We start from the raw sequence: 19,835 nt of genomic DNA, 5'->3' as shown, positions 1-19,835 counted from the left end.
ATCAAGTGGGCTTCATCCCTCGGATGCAAGGCTGGTTCAACATATGCACATCAATAAATGTAATCCAGCATATAAACAGAACCAAAGACAAAAACCACATGATTATCTCCATAGATGCAGAAAAGGCCTTTGACAAAATTCAACAACCCTTCATGCTAAAAACTCTCAATAAATTTGGTATTGATGGGACGTATCTCAAAATAATAAGAGCTATCTATGACAAACCCACAGCCAATATCATACTGAATGGGCAAAAACTGGAAGCATTCCCTTTGAAAACTGGCACAAGACAAGGATGCCCTCTCTCACCACTCCTATTCAACATAGTGCTGGAAGTTCTGGCCAGGGCAATCAGGCAGGAGAAGGAAATAAAGGGTATTCAATTAGGAAAAGAGGAAATCAAATTGTCCCTGTTTGCAGATGACATGATTGTATATCTAGAAAACCCCATTGTCTCAGCCCAAAATCTCCTTAAGCTGATTAGCAACTTCAGCAAAGTCTCAGGATACAAAATCAATGTACAAAAATCACAAGCGTTCTTGTACACCAATCACAGACAAACAGAGAGCCAAATCATGAGTGAACTCCCATTCACAATTGCTTCAAAGACAATAAAATACCTAGGAATCCAACTTACAAGGGATGTGAAGGACCTCTTCAAGGAGAACTACAAACCACTGCTCAATGAAATAAAAGAGGATACAAACAAATGGAAGAACATTCCATGCTCATGGGTTGGAAGAATCAATATCGTGAAAATGGCCATACTGCCCAAGGTAATTTATAGATTCAATGCCATACCCATCAAGCTACCAATGACTTTCTTCACAGAATTGGAAAAAACTACTTTAAAGTTCATATGGAACCAAAAAAGAGCCCGCATCCCCAAGTCAATGCTAAGCCAAAAGAACAAAGCTGGAGGCATCATGCTACCTGACTTCAAACTATACTACAAGGCTACAGTAACCAAAACAGCATGGTACTGGTACCACAACAGAGACCTAGATCAATGGCACAGAACAGAGCCCTCAGAAATAATGCTGCATATCTACAACTATCTGATCTTTGACAAACCTGACAAAAACAAGAAATGGGGAAAGGATTCCCTATTTAATAAATGGTGCTGGGAAAACTGGCTAGCCATATGTGGAAAGCTGAAACTGGATCCCTTCCTTACACCTTATACAAAAATTAATTCAAGATGGATTAAAGACTTAAATGTTAGACCTAAAACCATAAAAACCCTAAAAGAAAACCTATGCAATACCATTCAGGACATAGGCGTGGGCAAGGACTTCATGTCTAAAACACCAAAAGCAATGGCAACGAAAGCCAAAATTGACAAATGGGATCTAATTAAACTAAAGAGCTTCTGCACAGCAGAAGAAACTACCATCAGAGTGAACAGGCAACCTACAGAATGGGAGAAAATTTTTGCAACCTACTCATCTGACAAAGGGCTAATATCCAGAATCTATAATGAACTCAAACAAATTTACAAGAAAAAAACAAACAACCCCATCAAAAAGTGGGCAAAGGACATGAACAGACACTTCTCAAAAGACATTTATGCAGCCAGAAAACACATGAAAAAATGCTCATCATCACTGCCCATCAGAGAAATGCAAATCAAAACCACAATGAGATACCATCTCACACCAGTTAGAATGGCCATCATTAAAAAGTCAGGAAACAACAGGTGCTGGAGAGGATGTGGAGAAATAGGAACACTTTTACACTGCTGGTGGGACTGTAAACTAGTTCAACCATTGTGGAAGTCAGTGTGGCGATTCCTCAGGGATCTAGAACTAGAAATACCATTTGACCCAGCCATCCCATTACCGGGTATATACCCAAAGGACTATAAATCATGCTGCTATAAAGACACATGCACACGTATGTTTATTGCGGCACTATTCACAATAGCAAAGAGTTGGAACCAACCCAAATGTCCAACAACGATAGACTGGATTAAGAAAATGTGGCACATATACACCATGGAATACTATGCAGCCATAAAAAATGGTGAGTTCATGTCCTTTGTAAGGACATGGATGAAACTGGAAACCATCATTCTCAGTAAACTATGGCAAGGACAAAAAACCAAACACCGCATGTTCTCACTTATAGGTGGGAATTGAACAATGAGAACACATGGACACAGGAAGGGGAACATCACACTTCGGGGACTGTTGTGGGGTGGGGGGAGGGGGGAGGGACAGCATTAGGAGATATACCTAATGCTAAATGACGAGTTAATGGGTGCAGCAAACCAACATGGCACATGGATACATATGTAACAAATCTGCACATTGTGCACATGTACCCTAAAACCTAAAGTATAATAACAAAATTTAAAAAAACAAAAAAACAAAAGGACGTTCCAAATGCCTGGCACCGTGGTTGACAAATGACTTTCACCAAGACCATCGTGGTGCAATTTCACTTACTAGTAGCAAAGGTAAAGGTTCTTTAAGATTCTACAGAGGAACAAAAGGAAAAGAAGTTTCGTGTAAAGTATCAGGGATCAGAATAGAATCAGTTTTCTCAACAGCAACCATGGAAATTATAAGATGAAGCAGAGTCCCCCCCTTTTTAGGGGTCTGCAAATCCCTTGTCCTAAGCCTGGAAATAAAGGAAAATCCTGACTTTCTTTAAGGGAAATTATCAGCAGCTTGATAAGCAAGAAGGTAATAGTAGCTTAAAACAATAGCCAAGGAAGTTAGAGTCAGGAGATGTTTGGTTTCCCTGTAGAAACTAAAGATAACATCTTAACATATGTCCCTGAGTTGTTTTTCAGAAACCTGGACCCCCATCAAATGGATCCACTCTGAGGATCCATGGCTGAGGTCCTCAGCTGCCACTTATCTGAGATCTGAACTCTGAGCACCATTCTTTGTTCTAAAGTTCTTCCTGGGCGGGGGGCCAGAGGAAGTCATGCCCAGGAGACTGAGTTAAGGTTCTTTTCTGCCAAACCTACATTTTAAAACAAAGCTTCTCTTCCTTGACAAAATTGCAAATCTGAAAATCTTTGAATCTACCTCTGACCTGCAAGCCTCCACTTCAAGATGTCCGGCCCTTTTAGGCCAAAACCAGTTGTAACCTTCATGTATTGATTTACAATTTTGCCTGTAACTTCTGCTTTCCTGAAATTTACCTCTACCTTTAAAAACCTCACCTGGAAGACATCGGGGAGGTGAGGATTTGAGCATGAGCTGCCTAGTCCTCCTGGCTTGGTGCCCTGTGAATAAACACCTTCCTTTTTACCCCTGCAAAACCTCAGTGTCACTATCTGGTCCTACTGTGCCAGGTGAGTGGAACCCAGTTTGGTTCTACAACAGTTAGAAGACAATGGAGGCCGGGTACAGTGGCTCACACCTGTAATCCCAGCACTCTGGGAGGCCAAGGCAGGTGGATCATGAGGTCAGGAGTTCGAGACCAGCCTGGCCAACATGGTGAAACCCCATCTCTACTAAAAATACAAAAATTAGCTGGGCATGGTGGCGCGTACCTGTAGTCCCAGCTACTCAGGAGGCTGAGGCAGAAAAATCGCTTGAACCCAGGAAGTGGAGGTTGCAGTGAGCCAAGATTGCACCACTGCACTCCAGCCTGGGTGACAGAGCAAGACTCTATCTCAAAAAAAAAAAAACAAAAAAGACAATGGAAAAATGCCTTTGAAATTCTGGAGGAAAATTATTTCCAATCTAATTATTCTTACCAAATTAAGTATAAAGATAGAAGAATACATTTTCAGACATAGAAGTTCTGAAAAGAGTTGCATCCATCCCTTTTTGAAAAAGCTACTGAAGGATGTGCTCCAGGCATGCAATGAAATTAGCTAACGAAAGGGGAGTGCCAGGGAATCCCTGAAACAGGATTCAACCCAGGAGAGACGTCAGAAAGTCCCAGCATGATGAGTAGCTGCTTCTCAAACTTTAAGAACATGTAAATCACCAGGAGGGCTTATTAAACACAGCTTGCTGGACCCATCCCTAAAGATTCTCCTTTAGTGAGTCTGGGGTAGAGCCCAAGAATTTGCATTTCTATCAAGCTCCCCAAGATATTGATGCTGCTGGTCTGGTCCACACTTTAGAGAGTTGTCTAGAGAATAACCAGGAGAAACTAGAGCTTGTCAGAATGTTTCTGGGAGAGATATTTTTCTCAAGAAGATAAAATGGATCAAATATCTAATGCATTCAAATGTCTTGAACACAAAGGCACATATATGGGGAAGAGTTAAATGAATGATAAGTACACAGACTCTAAGCAAATGAAAAAACCGAGGCCAGATGTGGTGGCTCACACCTGTGATCTTGCCACTTTGGGAGGCTAAAGCAGGAGGATTGCTTGAGCCCAGGAGTTTGAGACCAGCCTGGGCAACATGGCAAAACTCTGACTCTACAAAAAATAGAAAAAAAAAAATTAGCCAGGCATGGTGGTGCAAGCCTGTAGTCCCAGCTACTTGGGAGGCTGAGGCGGGAGGATCACCTGAGCCCAAGAGGTCAAAGCTACTGTGAACCGTGATCATGCCACTGAACTCCAGCCTGGGCAATGAAGTGAGACCTTATCTCAAACAAAACAAAAAACAAAACAAACAAAAAAACAAAAAAAGAGAGTAACTATTAATTTTAGGAAAAAACAAAATGTTGTGCAAGAAAAGAAGGTATTCATAACCATAACTGATCATTAACTTACAGTAAACAATGTTTGCAGAATTGTAATAATGGAAACACTGAATACTAATTTGACCAAATTCCCCTATAACCTATCGGGAGTGTGCTGGTGGTATTGGGATGAGTGGACATTTTATGGAGGAGGGGAGTCAACAGAGCTAAGTCCTCTTCCTTTCCACAGTGGAGGGTCAACGGCTATTACACGCAGCCAAAAAAAAAAAAAAAAAAAATGCAAACAGCAGCAATATAGGCACGTTATTTAGAAATGGGAAGTAAATTCCCAAAATAATCAGCTGAAAGAGTTAACAAGACCACTGTTGAGAAGTAGAAAATGGGTGGGGCTATTGCTCCTTTTGAACTAATACTTTAAATTACGTGCATGAACAACTTTGATGTAAATAAAAGATTTAATGATGAAATGAGTTAAAATAAGAAAATAAAACAAAAACAGCAAAAGGAAAGCAGTGCAAGATAAAATTGTGTCTTGGAACAGAGGAGGAAAACAAAGAGTACCCAGAAAGCAGGGAAGTACCTGATCTAGTGCGGAAGGTTAAGAAGGCTTCCCTGGTTAAGAAGGTGATCTCTCTGGGTCCTGAGGGCTGAGCAGGATGGAGTCTTAGAAAGGCCAGTGCAGGCGGAGAGAACAGATGTGCAGAAGTGCAGAGGTGTACGGGGAACAGAGAGATGTCCTGAGTGGCTGGAGAGCAGGATGAGGCAAGTGGCTGGGCACACATGCGTCAGGGTAGGTGCTCCGGAGAAGGTAAGCCATTGTATGCACCAAGCTAGAAAACTGGGCATTATCTTTTTTTCTTTTTTAGATGGAGTTTCATTCTTGTCGCCCAGGCTGTAATGCAATGGCATGATCTCGGCTCACTGCCACCTTCACATCCTGGTTTCAAACGATTCTCCTGCCCTAGCCTCCCCAGTAGCTGGGATTACAGGCATGCACCACTATGCCTGGTTAATTTTGTATTTTTAGTAGAGACAGGGTTTCTCTATGTTGGTCAGGCTGGTCTCTAATTTTTTTTTTTTTTTTTTTTTTTGAGACGGAGCCTTGCTCTGTCGCCCGGGCTGGAGTGCAATGGTGCAATCTCCACTCACTGCAACCTCCGCCTCCCAGGTTCCAGCAATTCCCCTGCTTCAGCCTCCTGAGTAGCTGGAATTACAGGCTCCTGCCGCCACGCCAGTTAATTTTTGTATTTTTAGTAGAGGCAGGGTTTCACCATGTTGGCCAGGCTGGTCTCGAACTCCTGACCTCAGTTGATCAGCCCGCCTTGGCCTCCCAAAGTGCTGGGATTACAGGCATAAGCCACAGCGCCCGGCCCGGGCATTATCTTTTGCAGGCAGCCAGGAGTCACTGGAGGTGTTTAATTAGGAGAGTCATATTGTCTGACGTACATTTTATAAATAAACACTAGAGGGAGGAGACAGGAGGAAAGGAATCTCATTAGAAAGAAGGTTGTTGCAAGGATCACATCAAACTGTAAGAAAATCCTATTAGTCCTACTTTGAGCCACAGACCCCTCCAAGGCTGCACCCTGGTCTGAGCCGCCATCACTGTCAACTGACTAGCTGTGCAAACCCAGATGGCTTGGTTAATCCCGGTAATCCTCAGCTGACTCAGCTAGCAAATGGGATACTAACCACCACCTCACCATGTAGCAGATGCTTAAGGCTCTGGCTTTAGGGTTCAAACCAACTAGGGTTGAAATTCAGCCCCACTGTTTACTCATCGTGGCACCCTGGACAAATAACCTTGCACAGCATCCACTGCCTCACTGTAAAGTGGGGATAATGGCAGTTCCTCCACCTCATGGGCTGGAGAATAAAGAACCAGACGTCTATAAACACTGCATAGGGCACCCAGCCAAGTCTGTGTGTTACTTCCCTTTCGCCCTCCATGCAACAAGCCAGCATCTCTTAGTGTCTCTTAATCACCAGCAGGATCTGACAACCCCCAACTCACCTACAAGCATCTTGCATTGTCTCAGCTTCAGCCCTGATCAGTCCTTTGCAGTGTAATGTTCTCCATGAGTCACCACATTCTGAAAGAGCCTGTGCCTACATGAAACCCGCACAGGATCTGTCTCCTCTTCCCACGGGGCAGAAATGGGGGCAGCAAGACCACACCATCTTGTTTCTCCCACCCCAAAGCGGCAGAAGCTTGCAAGGACCTAAAATAGTGGCCATACCACTATTGATGGAATGCCTGCCATATGCCAGGTGTTGCCATGCACAGCCAATTCCATGAGGGCCACTTGTATATGAAGCATCCACTGGTCTCCTTTAGGCAGCCATCCCGACCCTCATCCATGCAGAACACAGTGGCTTTGGGGTTAGACACGTCTGTCACTTTAGTAAGTTACTTAAGCTCTCTGTGCCTCAGTTTCCTCATCTGCAAAGCAGAGGCATTCATGAAATCAACTCAAACTGTTGTGGAGATTCATTGAGATCATTTAGGCAGAGGGTCTAGTTCAGTGCCTGGTACACAGCACTCAATAAACGCTAGCATTGCCAGCGTTCCATCGCAGACTCCCCATGCAGTGTCATAACCGATAGTTTACTTGCAAACTTGCAATTTGTCCTTCTCCTTGAGGCTGTGAACCTCAAGCAGGCAAGGCAGGGTCTCTCCTGCTCATGAATGTGGTCCCTAGGCCAGTGACTGGCTGTAGAAGGTGCCCGAAAACTTTTACTGTGGGATGAATGAAAAAATGAATGCCAATGTGGCGGCTGGGACTGAGGCCGGGCGACGTAACCCACACCGCAAGGGTAGAAGAGGCAGAAGCAGGAATAGGCATTCAGGCTTGGGAGCCCCAGCCGTCCTTCTGTCCACCACGGTGAGCGGGGCCAGCATTCTGTCCAAACCCTTGGTGCTGCAGATGAGGAGACCGAGGCGTGGCGCGATTGGGCTGCTGTCTAGGATCACCCAAACGAGTGGGATGTAACAGGCACCGCAGGGGACCTCAGGCCAATGCCCTTTAGTCAGGCCGCCACCTCCCTCCTGGAGCAGAAGGGGAACCAGACGCCTAAGCGGTTGCGCATGAAATTCCCAACCAGGCTCAAGGAGTCGCAGAGCCGGGGCTCCGGCCCGCAGGACCCAGAAGCCACGCGCCCGCGCGCCCCGCCCCGCCCCGCCGCTCTCTGCTCGGCCAACCCACCTGGTGTCGCGGGCGCGGGCGGTCCCTGCGGCAGCCAAGCCAGAGGCCGAGGCCGAGGCCTAGCGCAGCGCCCAGCAGCACGGCTGGGGCCAGCAGCGCGGGCGCCGGCCGCAGCGCTTCCCGCCCCAGGAGCAGCCGCGCGTCGCTCTTGCAGGCCGCCCCGCCGCGGGCCATCGGGGGCGCTCAGGCTGCCGCCCCGCCGCATCCCGCCGCCTGCTGCACCGTCCCCGCCAGGGCGGCGACGCGGGACTTAGAGCCCGGGCGGGCCAGGGGCCTGGCGCGCTCCGCAGACTTTCCGGCCTGTGCGGTCTCCTGACTCCGGCTCCTCTCCCCTTCCTTGCTTCGCCGAGCCGGAGGGAGGAGCCTGAATCACCGCTCAAAACTTTCAGCCACCCCCGCCCCAGCCCTGCCCCTGCACTGAGCATGCCCAGCGAGAGACGCGCGTCCCAGCCCCGGACCCTTCAGGAGGGGGCCCGGTTTCCACCCGGACTCCTGGGTTCCTGGGGAGAAAGAGGGACCCCGACCACCGAGGAAGGCTCCTTTAACTTTATTGAGGCTTAGAATATGCTAAGCATTTAGCTTAATGATCTCATTAACTTTCTCAATAACCCTCGCGGTGGGTGCTCCGCCCATCCTCCTGATAAAGACGCTGGGACCAATCCAAGTCCAACCCCCTGCCCTTACCCCTAACCTCTACCCATCAGCCTTCCCGGGGTCACCCCGCCCTCCACGCCTCTGAACTTGCTCACGCGAAGACTCCTGTTTTAGTCTTATTTTCTCCCAGGGAGGGGCAAGACAATGGGTGGAGAGACCATTACAGTCAGTCTCCACTAGGAGGATGGGTAGAGAGACCCTTACACCTAGTCCCCACTAGGACCAAGGGTATAGAGACCCATATACCCACTCCCCTCTGAGACAATGGATAAAGAGACTTTCATGGGCATCCGTGTGAAGAGACCACCAAACGGGCTTTGTGTGAGCAACATGGCTGTTTATTTCACCTGGGTGCAGGTGGGCTGAGTCCGAAAAGAGAGTCAGCTGAGGGAGATGGATTATCATTAGTTCTTAAGGGTTTTGGGATAGGCGGTGAAGTTAAGAGCAATGTTTTGCCGGGAGGGGTGGATCTCACAAAGTAGGTTCTCAAGGGTGGGGAGAATTACAAAGAACTTTCCTAAGGGTGGGGGAGATTACAAAGTACATTGATCAGTTAGGGTGGGGCAGGAACAAATCACAATGGTGGAATGTCATCAGTTAAGGCTATTTTTACTTTTGTGGATCTTCAGTTACTTCAGGCCATCTGGGTGTATACATGCAAGTCACAGGGGATGTGATGGCTTGGCTTGGGCTCAGAGGCCTGACATTCCTGCCTTCTTATATTAATAAGAAAAATAAAATAGTGTTGAAGTGTTGGGGCGGCGAAAATTTTTGGGGGTGGTATGGAGAAACAGTGGGTGATGTTTCTCAGGGCTGCTTCAAGCGGGATTAGGGGCGGCGTGGGAACCTAGAGTGGGAGAGATTAAGCTGAAGGGAGGTCTTGTGGTAAGGGGTGATATTGTGGGGATGTTAGAAGAAATATTTGTCATATAGAATGATTAGTGATGGCCTAGATACGGTTTTGGATGAATTGAGAAACTAGATGGAATAAGAGAAGGAGAAAAACAGGTATAAAAGGTCTAAGAATTAGGAGGACCTAGGACATCTGATTAGAGAGTGCCTAAGGAGATTCAGCATAGTCCTGCCAGCAAAGATTATGTATTTACTTCAAGAGTTTAGAGTGGCAATTTGGGGATAGCACCAGGAGATATCAGCTATGATGGCTTGGAGAAACATTGTAAACCGGCAGTGTAAACAAGAGCAGGGCATGTATGAGTAATTGAGAACGGTGAATAGGAATATGACTAGACAGAAGATAGTAGGGAGGACAAGTTTTTTTGGGGCACAGTCTAAGTTGGTCTGGTGTCTGGAATGAGACGGGGGCCTAATAAAAAGGAGCGTCTATGCAGGAGCTTAAATAGGCTGTACCTTGTAGCATTCCGAGGACAGGTCTGACTTCTGAGAAGGGAAAGTGGTAAAAGTATTGTCCAGTCCTTTTTAAGTTGGTGGCTGAGCTTGGTGAGGTGTGTTTTTATTTTATTTTATTTTTTTCTTGAGACGGAGTCTCGCTCTGTCGCCCAGGCTGGAGTGCAGTGGCGCAATCTCGGCTCACTGCAAGCTCTGCCTCCCGGGTTCACGCCATTCTCCTACCTCAGCCTCTCCGAGTAGCTGGGACTACAGGCGCCCGCCACCACGCCCGGCTAATTTTTTTGTATTTTTTAGTAGAGACGAGGTTTCACCGCGCTCTCTATCTCCTGACCTCGTGATCCGCCCACCTCGGCCTCCCAAAGTGCTGGGATTACAAGCGTGAGCCACCGCGCCCGGCCTGGTGAGGTGTGTTTTTAAAAGACCTTTAGTCCGTTCCACTTTTCTTGAAGACGGAGGACCATAAGGGATATAAAGGTTTCACTGAATACTAAGAGCCTGAAAAACTGCTTGGCTCATTTGACTAATAAAGGCTGTTGTGTTATCAGACTGTATAGAGGTAGGAAGGCTAAACTGAGGAATTTTGTCTGACAGAAGGGAAGAAATGACTGCGGTGGCCTTTTAAGACCCTGTAGGAAAGGCCTCTACTTATCCAGTGAAAGTGTCTACTTAGACTAAGAGATATTTTAGTTTTCTGACTCGGGGCATGTTGAGTAAAGCTAATTTGCCAGTCCCGGGTGGGGGCAAATCTTCAAGCTTGATGTGTAGGGAAGGGAAGGGGGCCTGAATAATCCCTGAAGAGTAGTAGAATAGCAGATGGAATACTGAGAAGTTATTTCCTTAAGGATAGATTTCCACGATGGAAAGGAAATGAGAGGTTCTGAGAGGCGGGCTAGTGGCTTAGTTCTATAGCATAGCCTGCCTTTGCTGGTGTGTGGCGATTAGGCCTGGTGGAACTGCCATCAATAAATCAAGCATGATCAAGGTGAGGAACAGGAAAGAAGGCAATGTGGGGACATGGGATGAATATCAGGTGGATCAGAGAGATACAATCATGAGGGTCAGGTGTGGTATCAGGAATAATGTGGGAGGCCGGATTGAAGTCCGGACCAGGAACAATGGTAATTGTGGGACTTAATAAAGAGTGAGTACAGCTGAAGGAACCGGGGAGCAGAAGGTATATGCGTCAGGTATGAGGAAGAAAACAGATTTTGGTAATTATGAGAAATGTAGAGAGTGAGTTGAGCATAGTTTGTGATTTTTAGGGCCTCTAAAAGTATTAAAGCAGCGGCAGCTGCTGCACGCACACATGAAGGCTAGGCTAAAACAGTAAGGTCAAGTTGTTTGGACAGAAAGGCTACCGGGTGCGGTCCTGGATCTTGTGTAAGAATTCTGACCGCACTAACCATGCCTAGGAAGGAAAGGCGTTGTTGTTTTGTAAGAGGATTGAGGTTTGGGAGATTAATCCGACACGATGAGCAGGGAGAGCACGTGTGTTTTTATGAGAATTATGCCGAGATAGGTAACAGATGAGGATGAAATTTGGGCTTGATGAAGTAATGGGGGCTGTCTGTGAAGCCTTGCGGCAGTACAGCCCAGGTAATTTGCTGAGCCTAATGGGTGTCAGGGTCAGTCTAAGTGAAAGCAAAGAGAGGCTGGGATGAAGGGTGCAAAGGAATAGTAAAGAAAGCATGTTTGAGATCTAGAACAGAATAATGGGTAGTAGAGGGAGGTATTGAGGATAGGAGAGTATATGGGTTTGGCACCACAGGGTGGAAAGGCAAAACAATTTGGTTGATAAGGTGCAGATTCTGAACTAACTTGTAAGCCTTGTCTGGTTTTAGGACAGGTAAAATGGGGGAATTGTAAGGAGAGTTTATAGGTTTTAGACGCCCATGCTGTAGCAGGCGAGTGATAACAGGCTTTAATCCTTTCAAAGCATGCTGTGGGATGGGATATTGGCATTGAGCAGGGTAAGGGTGATTAGGTTTTAGTGAGATGGTAAGGGGTGCATGATCGGTCGCCAAGGAGGGAGTAGAGGTATCTTATACTTGTGGGTTAAGGGGGGATACAAGAGGAGGACACAAAGGAGGCTTTGGATTGGAAAGAAGGGCAGCAATGAGATGCAGCTGTAATCCAGGAATAGTCAGGGAAGCAAATAATTTAAAGTGTCTTGGCCTAATAAGGGAACTGGGCAGGTGGGGATAACTAAAAGGAGTGCTTAAAAGAGTATTGTCTAAGTTGGCACTAGAGTTGGGGAGTTTTAAGAGGTTTAGAAGCCTGGCCATCAATACCCACAACAGTTATGGAGGCAAGGGAAACAGGCCCTTGAAAAGAAGGTAATGTGGAGTGGGTAGCCTCCGTATTGATTAAGAAGGGGACAGACTTACCTTCCACTGTGAGAGTTACCTAAAGCTCGGCATCCGTGATGGTCTACGGGGCTTCCGAGCTGATCAGGCAGCGTCAGTCTTCAGCTGCTAAGCCGAGGAGTCAGAGAGCCTTGGGCCAGAGTTCCAGGGGCTTTGGGAGTGGCTGCCAGGTGAGTTGAACAGTCCAATTTCCAGTGGGGTCCTGCACAGATGGGACACGGCTTAGGAGGAATCCTGGGCTGCAGGCATTCCTTGGCCTGGTGGTCAGATTTGTGGCACTTGTAGCAAGCTCCTGGGGGAGGAGGTTCTGGAGGAATGCCTGGCTGCTGCGGTTCAGGAGTTTGGAAGTTGTTGTGTGCTGGAGATGTGGTTGGGGTTTGTCTCACAGTGGAGGCAAGGAATTGCAACTTTTTTCTATTATTGTACACCTTGAAGGTGAGGTTAATTTAAGTCCTGTTGTGGGGTTTGAGGGCCAGATTCTAATTTTTGGGGTTTTATTTAATGTCGGGAGCAGATTGGGTAATAAAATGTATATTGAGAATAAGATGGCCTTTTGACCTTTTAGGGTCTAGGGCTGTAAAGTGTCTCAGGGTTGCTGCCGAATGAACCATGAACTGGGCTGGGTTTTTCACATTTGATGAAAGAGCCTAAATGCTCACTGATTTGGGAGAGGTCTGATAAAGAAAAGGAGCATTAACCTTGACTATGCCTTTAGCTCCAGCCACCTTTTTAAGAGTAAATTGCTGGGCAGGTGAGGGAGGGCTAGTCACGGAACGAAACTGTAAGCTGGACCGGGTGTGAGGAGGGGAGGTGATAAAAGGATTATAGGGTGGAAGAGCAGAGGCTGAGGAAGAATTGGGACCTAGCTCGGCCTGGCGAGGAGGGGAGAGGTCAGATGGGTCTGTAGAAAAGTAAGATTAGAAAGACTCAGTGACGCTTGGGGTTGGGACTGAGGGGACAGGCAGGAGGGAAAGGAAGATTTGGGATGAGTTGCACTGGGCACAGAGACTAGGAAGGGACCAATGTGTAAAAGAATGCCTGGATGTCAGGCACCTCAGACCATTTGCCCATTTTACGACAAGAATTATTGAGATTTTGTAGGATGGAAACATTGAAAGTGCCGTTTTCTGGCTATTTGGAACTACCGTCGAGTTTGTATTGGGGTCAAGCAGCATTGCAGAAGAAAATAAGGCATTTAGGTTTTAGGTCAGGTGTGAGCTGAAGAGGTTTTAAGTTCCTGAGAACACAGGCTAAGGGAGAAGAAGGAGGAATGGAGGGTGGAAGGTTGCCCATAGTGAAGGAGGCAAACCCAGAGAGAAGAGAGCGTAGAGACACGGAGGGAAGGGGTTCGGGGTTTCTTACCCTCCAGAAAAGCAGGAAAGGGGTCAGGGCGTGGAAATAAGGGATTGGGGCACAGAGATAAGAGGTCGGGGTGTGGAAATAAGAGATTGGGGGTTCTTGCCCCCTAGAAAAGCGGGACTTGCCGCTAAGGGTGAAGGAGAAGGGGTTGAGGGGTACTTGCCCCTCCCCCAGAAAAGCGGGACTTGCCGCTAAGGGTGAAGGACCAAGGCAGGCATCCCTGCATGGTCTGACACCTTTGAAACGTGGGTGAACAATCAGAGAGGCGTCCCTGCAATGATTAAACACCAAGAGAAGGCTGCCTTCCCAGTCTGTGACCAGCACCGGAGTTTTGGGTCCACAGATAAAATGTGTCTCCTTTGTCTCTACCAGAAAATGAAAGGAATTGAAATTAAGAGAAGGGAGAGATTGAACTGTGGTGCCAAGATTGAAAGGAGAAAGAGGTTAGGGGATAGTGAGGGAAGTTGGAGAAGAGAGTAAAAAGAGGCCATTTACCGGATTTGAAATTGGTGAGATGTTTCTTGGGCTGGTCGGTCTGAGGACCTGAGGTCGTAGGTGGATCTTTCTCATGGAGCAAAGAGCAGGAGGACAGGGGATTGATCTCCCAAGGGAGGTCCCCTGATCCGAGTCACAGCACCAAATTTCATGCGTGTCCGTGTGAAGAGACCACCAAACAGGGTTTGCGTGAGCAACATGGCTATTTATTTCACCTGGGTGCAGGTGGGCTGAGTCCGAAAAGAGAGTCAGCGAAGGGAGATGGATTATCTTCAGTTACTTCAGGCCATCTGGGTGTATACGTGCAAGTCACAGGGGATGCGATGGCTTGGCTTGGGCTCAGGGGCCTGACAGAGACCCTTACACCCGCTTCCCACTAGGATGAGGACACTGCACCATCATTCATTTACTCAGCACTTGGAGAGAATCTGTTGTGTGTGTGTTGCAGGCTGGGGGATAGGCCAGCCAAAAGCCAGGCAGTGTCCAGGCTAGTGAGTATCTCACAGTTGTGTAGAGGAGTAAACAATTAGACGAGTTCATCACTCTGTGTTTGCTTTAAACAAACATTTATGGGGTAGCTACTGGATGTTTGCTTTTGTCCTGGGTGCCTGGGTAAAGCACACATGCATGTGCATGACTGCACACTTGCACGCAGGGGCACGTGTGCTCCTACCCCGTGGAGCTTAATTCCCTGTGGGGGTCGGGCTAGCGGACACCATGGGGATCTGCTTCAGCAGAGGAGGGCTCTGTCCTTTCAGGCTGGATGTCCAGCTTGTTTCTAGTTTGTTTCATCATTTCCTCATGGCAAGATGGGAACTGTTACCCAAATTCTTCATCTTTTTTGTAAATGAAGAAACTGACAGCTGGAGAGGAGAGGTGACTCATTTAAGGTCTTGCAATTAAGGAGTGGGACAGAATTCTTGTCCCATTTACACCTGTGTCTGGCTTCAGGGCAAACTCTGCTCTGTGGAGCTTCTTATATATTTCCTTAGAAGCATCTCCAAGGTTCCTGGGGACGTGTATGGGGGCAATAACTTGACGCTTTTGTTTTACACTGGGTATTTCCATGTGGTGTTAGGGCCGGGTGTGGTTGCTCACGCCTGTAATCCTGGCACTTTGGGAGGCTAAAGTGGAGGATTGTCTGAGCCCAGGAGTTCAAGACAAGTCTTGGCAACATAGTGAGACCCTGACTCCATAAAAAATAGTAATAAGAAGATTTTTTAAATGTAGGGTTATTTTACTATAAAATTGTTGACTATTAAATTAACCTTTAAATTACTGACTGTCAAATAACACCAATAGTCCAGCAACATGCTTGGCATTTAGCCTGTGGCCTTGTCTCATGCCTGACAGCTGCCACATACCCCCTGGTGTGGGGAACCTGGCTTATAAATTCTCAGCTTCTCAAACCCCGTGGCCTTGTCCATATTAGGTCAGGAAAACCCTGTCCTTGGATGGTCTGGGTTATGGGGGGAGAGGCTGCCAGGGCCCAGGCTCGCTGGCCTGAGACTTTAGACAGCCTAACAGGCTGCCCCGCAGGAAGGCTGGCAGGAGTGGAGCCCTCTCCCGTCAACAGGTGTCAGCTGTCACCCAGGACCTAGGCAGGATGAGGAAGCAGACAAAAGGCTCCACCAGTCCCGTTTTTGAGTCTTTCTCCTCCTCCTGCCTCCCTTGGCAAAGCAAATCCCTGTCCCCGCGGAGAGTTCAGGGAGAGCTTGCTCAGGGCTGCGACTTCAGACACCAGCTCCCCTCTTTCTAGGTCCCCAGAGAGGTGGTCCAGCAGCTGGCCTGTTTCCCACTGAGAATGCGAGGGGCACCCGGGCAGGCCCGGGGCTGACCCATGGCAGGCTCGGGCAGTGGGTGCTCAGCTGGGCTGCACCGAAAGCAACCGGAAGTGAGGGTCCTTTTCCTTCTCTTCGCGCCACCCCCTCCTCCCCGAGCTGTCCTGAACCCTCTGGGTGCTCCAGGACTCCTGGCCTCCGTTTTCTAAGCGGGGATAGGGAAACTCCGGATTCACATCCGTGTGTCAGGAACCCGTTCCCAGGGGAAGTGCGTCTGAGCTGAGGCTTACAGACCCGGGTAGGCAGTAGCGGAGGGGCCCTTGGAGCCTTGGTAACCTTGGGGAGCAGGGGAATGACCCGCTCTGATTTGGTTTGGGCGCAAGCAAACCCAGGCCTGGCCGCCCGGCGCCCGGGCAGCGCCAGCTCACTCTCCCCCTCCCACGCCCGTCCGGCACCTCCCGGCCCGCCAAGCCCCAGATGCGGGTGTTGGTTCCAGAAAACTTTCCGCGGCGGCTCGCACTGAGCATGCTCGGGGGCGGGGCGGGGCGGGGCGGGGCGGGCCTGGGGTCCGGAAGCTCCGGCGACTCGGCGGCACCCTCCGCTTTGAGGTAGCGGGTCCCGGCAGGAGATGGGCCCCTCGCGCTCCCGGGGGCGCGCCACGTGGGTGCTGGCCGGGGGCCTCCTGGCAGTGGCCCTGGCGCTGGGGGGCCGAGGCTGTCTCGCCGCCAGCTCAGGTCCCCGCTGGCGCCCCCTCGGCGCGCAGCCACCCCGGGATCCCCAGTTGGTTCCTGGGTCTGGGCCCGGCCTGAGGACCCCTCCGGGGCGGAGCGGGGCGGGGCCCGAGAGCAGCACGCAGGTAAGGAGGCCCGCCCCCAGGCTCCAGTCTGACTCTAGCGGTTTGACTTCATCAACACCGTCGGTGGCAGGGAGGACCCTTAGTATTTCGCAAGGGATGAGGAAGGGAGGGCAGGATCTGAATAGGGTGCCTCGGGGCCCTTAGGTGTATCCTGCTCATAGCCAGAAAGCTTCGAGGGAAACTGGAGACCTTCCTTGGGGCGTGGCAGCTGCGGGCTTGGACTTCACCAGTGACTCCGGTTCGAATCCTGCTCTCCATTTTACGAGCTTCGACCTAGGGCAGGTCACTCCTGTGCCCCAGTTTCCTGATCGTTGAAACGGGGCCGTCGCGGCGTCCACCCCAGAGGGTGGAAGTGGGTTAGATGAGCTCACGCATGCAGAGCGCCTTGCAGAGGCCAGCACTGGGAAATTGCAGCGGTTGTTAAAAGTGGAGACTCTTGGCTGGACTCTTAGGTGACTGAACTCTCCTGGCTGATGGATTTAGCCAGTTCCTACTTCACCCTGGCCCTCCCTCTGTGGTCCTAAACTCGAAAGGCATGGATAGATCCCTGGCTGTAACCCTAGACTTGACCTGCCCCCACAAAGCTGGTCACCAGTCCTAGTGCCTTTTCCTCCAAATCAGCTCGGATGTCTGCCCCTCCTCCTTCCCCACTGCCACCCCCTGGCTTCAGGTCCTGCCACTTCACCTCCAGCCCTTGGTGATGGTTTTCCCACGTCTCCCATCCATTTTCCCCCAGACCTCTGGGGTGGTCTGTCCTGGTAGACATCCTGCCACCCCCATCCCATGCTGGCACTCTTCCCTCCTCCACCTTATTGCCCCTGGCAGTACACCCAGGCTTCTATTCCCAGGACTGCCCTGGCCAGTGGTCTGGCCCGTTGATGCTGCCCTGAGGTCCTCCCACCTCTCTCCCAGGGTGGTGGGTCTTGTCCTGCTGTGTTCTCTACCCCAGGACACTTGCGACACTGGCAGAGGTTTAGTCTCTTAAAAGAGGCCCTGCTCCCTTTCTGTCTTGAGGTTTTCACGGGAGAAATGCCATGTCAGTGTCCTGAGCTTTCAAAAGTCCAATGACAGAACATGTTCCCTGGGTCCTTTCACTTGCATCTGCCCTGTGAGGTGGGAGTATCTTGGTTTGCAGGTGACAAAACCAAGGCTCAGGGAGCCTCGTCCCCAGGCCTGTCCTGTGTTCTCTCCCTGGCCCCCGAGTTCAGAGCCTGCGTGCCTGGCCTCACCTGCCTTGCACAAGCTCTTCCTTCTGGGAAGCCAGTGTCAGAAGATCCTGGTGCACACTGAACTGTCAGCCACAATGGTGTTGAGGGTGGTCCCTGCCAGAAGGGAGGGACGGTGCCTACTGGGAAGGGCCTGAAACCATCTAGGACCATGGTGGGTCTAGAGCACCCCACCCTCAAGGGCTGCCCCTGCCTTTGCAGGAATCTGGGAATGAGCACCTGTGTTCAGGTGCCTTTGGCATCTTGAGCACGTCCCCTGGGCCCTGGCCCTGCCCACGCCCATCCCAGCTGTTCATGGGACCAGCCTTCCTCCATCTCTCTGGGCCTGTCTTGGACAGCCCTTCTGCACACTGTGCAGGAAAGAACTCCAGCCATGTGTGTCCCTGCCTTGGTCACTCCCTCTTGTGGGGCCTGGGGCAAGTCATAGCGCTCAGGGTCTCTGCTTCCTCTTCTGAGCAATGGTGTAAGGGCTGTTTCCAGAGGACAGTTCCCAAAGGCACAGGTTAGTTCTTCCTATTGTAATTATTTGATGCCATCTATCCATCCATTCATTCAGTATCTATATATATATATTTATTGCACCTTTGCTAAGTCCCATGCTGTGTGCAGAGGGCTGGGAGCCCAACGCCTAATTACACACAGTGATTGCTGTGAGGAGGAGGGTGGGGAGCCGTGAGTGAGGGTGGAGGAAGGAGGTCATTTAGTCTGGGAGATCAGTCGAGACTTGAAAGATGGGCAGGTTTAGCCAGGGAAAGAGTCAGGAGAGAGCATCCCAGGTGGAGGAATCGTCATGGGTGTGGCCCGCATGTAGGAGGGGCTTGGCATATTCCAAGTCTCTGGCCCCCGATGCTGGGATATCTCTTGGTGGAGAACATTTACCACATTGTTTGGGCTGCTTGTCTGTTTCCTTTGCTGGACTGTGAGTTCCTGTGGGCAGGGATTTTACCTTTTTTAATTTCATCATTTGATGCCCACTGGGAATGCATTTTATTCCCCAGTGGTTCTTAAGGTGGGGCCCAGGGAAACCCTGGGGTCACTGAACTGTTATAGGGGTCCATGGAGTCAGAGCTATTTTCACAGTAATACTGAGATATTACTTACTTTTTCTACTCATTTTCTCACTATTGTGCGATGGGGTTTTCCAAGGCGACAGGAGGTGTGATGTTGCAGCAGATTTAATGTACAAGCAGATTTGAGAATTCAGCTCCTTCCATTAACTCAGACATAGATGAGGTTTGCAAAAATGTAAAAAAAATGCCATTCTTCTCACTTTTTTTATTTTAGAAAATAAAACAGTTTAAGTTTATTTAGTTTTCAAAAAATATGCTATTTATGTTAATGTGCAATGGCATTGTTATTTCTATTTAAAATGAATCACTAGACACTTTAAAATATTCTCACCTTTAATTTAAAGAGAGTAAATGTTAATAAATATAATCAGCACAAACAAAAGTTTTTTGGAGTCTTCAATAATTGGAAAATGTGTAAAGGAGTCCCAAGACCAACAAGTTGGAGAAATCAGTGCTCAGTAGCAAGCCTATCTGATGTCCCAAGAATTAGAGATGAAAGAAACCACCCGGCCCCTTTGAAAGATAAGTGTCTATTTCAGAATGGGATCCTTTAATCATTTTCACCATTTCATTATGCTAATAGTATCATTTTGTTATTTTACTTGAAGTACCACACAACAGTAATTTAGGCTGGTTGTGATGCGAAGTTCAGTGGATTGGGTGTGTCCCAAATTTGTAGAAAAGAACAACAAAAAATCAGCCAGATACGATGTTAACATTATCTGTTACACTGTGTAATTACCATAGCTTCAAAATTGCAGCCCTGGAATTCCGAGTTAAGGGAACTGTTAGTCAAATAAGCTCACGCCTGTAATCCCAACACTTTGGG

General features: G+C 48.8%; 2 protein-coding genes across 5 annotated transcripts in view; one reads left to right on the top strand and one right to left on the bottom strand.

Annotated features, from left to right (window-relative positions):
* EVC (EvC ciliary complex subunit 1) overlaps positions 1-8,185 on the bottom strand; it is a 104,932-nt gene extending 96,747 nt beyond the window's left edge. For 2 of the 3 annotated variants that reach the window (XM_030801461.1, XM_030801462.1), the window contains exon 1: positions 7,832-8,005. In XM_030801461.1, coding sequence (XP_030657321.1) covers positions 7,832-8,005 — 174 coding nt within the window. Of the gene's footprint in view, positions 1-7,831 lie in introns of all 3 variants that reach the window. The other variant, XM_030801463.1, reaches the window with a different exon arrangement.
* A 7,274-nt stretch (positions 8,186-15,459) lies between these two features.
* The window catches only part of EVC2 (EvC ciliary complex subunit 2), a 146,579-nt gene continuing 142,203 nt past the window's right edge, over positions 15,460-19,835 (top strand). Inside the window, exon 1 of one of the 2 annotated variants that reach the window (XM_030800954.1) lies at positions 15,460-16,152. Coding sequence is in view for 1 of the 2 variants with exons in the window: in XM_030800953.1 (XP_030656813.1) it covers positions 16,483-16,710 (228 nt within the window). In the remaining variant the exon portion in view is untranslated. Of the gene's footprint in view, positions 16,153-16,428; positions 16,711-19,835 lie in introns of those variants that run through there. The other variant, XM_030800953.1, reaches the window with a different exon arrangement.

The sequence above is a fragment of the Nomascus leucogenys genome, chromosome 20 (assembly GCF_006542625.1).
Source record: "Nomascus leucogenys isolate Asia chromosome 20, Asia_NLE_v1, whole genome shotgun sequence".
Lineage (NCBI taxonomy): Eukaryota > Metazoa > Chordata > Mammalia > Primates > Hylobatidae > Nomascus > Nomascus leucogenys.
The sequence above is the reverse complement of the archived record's forward strand: the minus strand, read 5'-3'. Positions and strand labels throughout refer to the sequence as shown.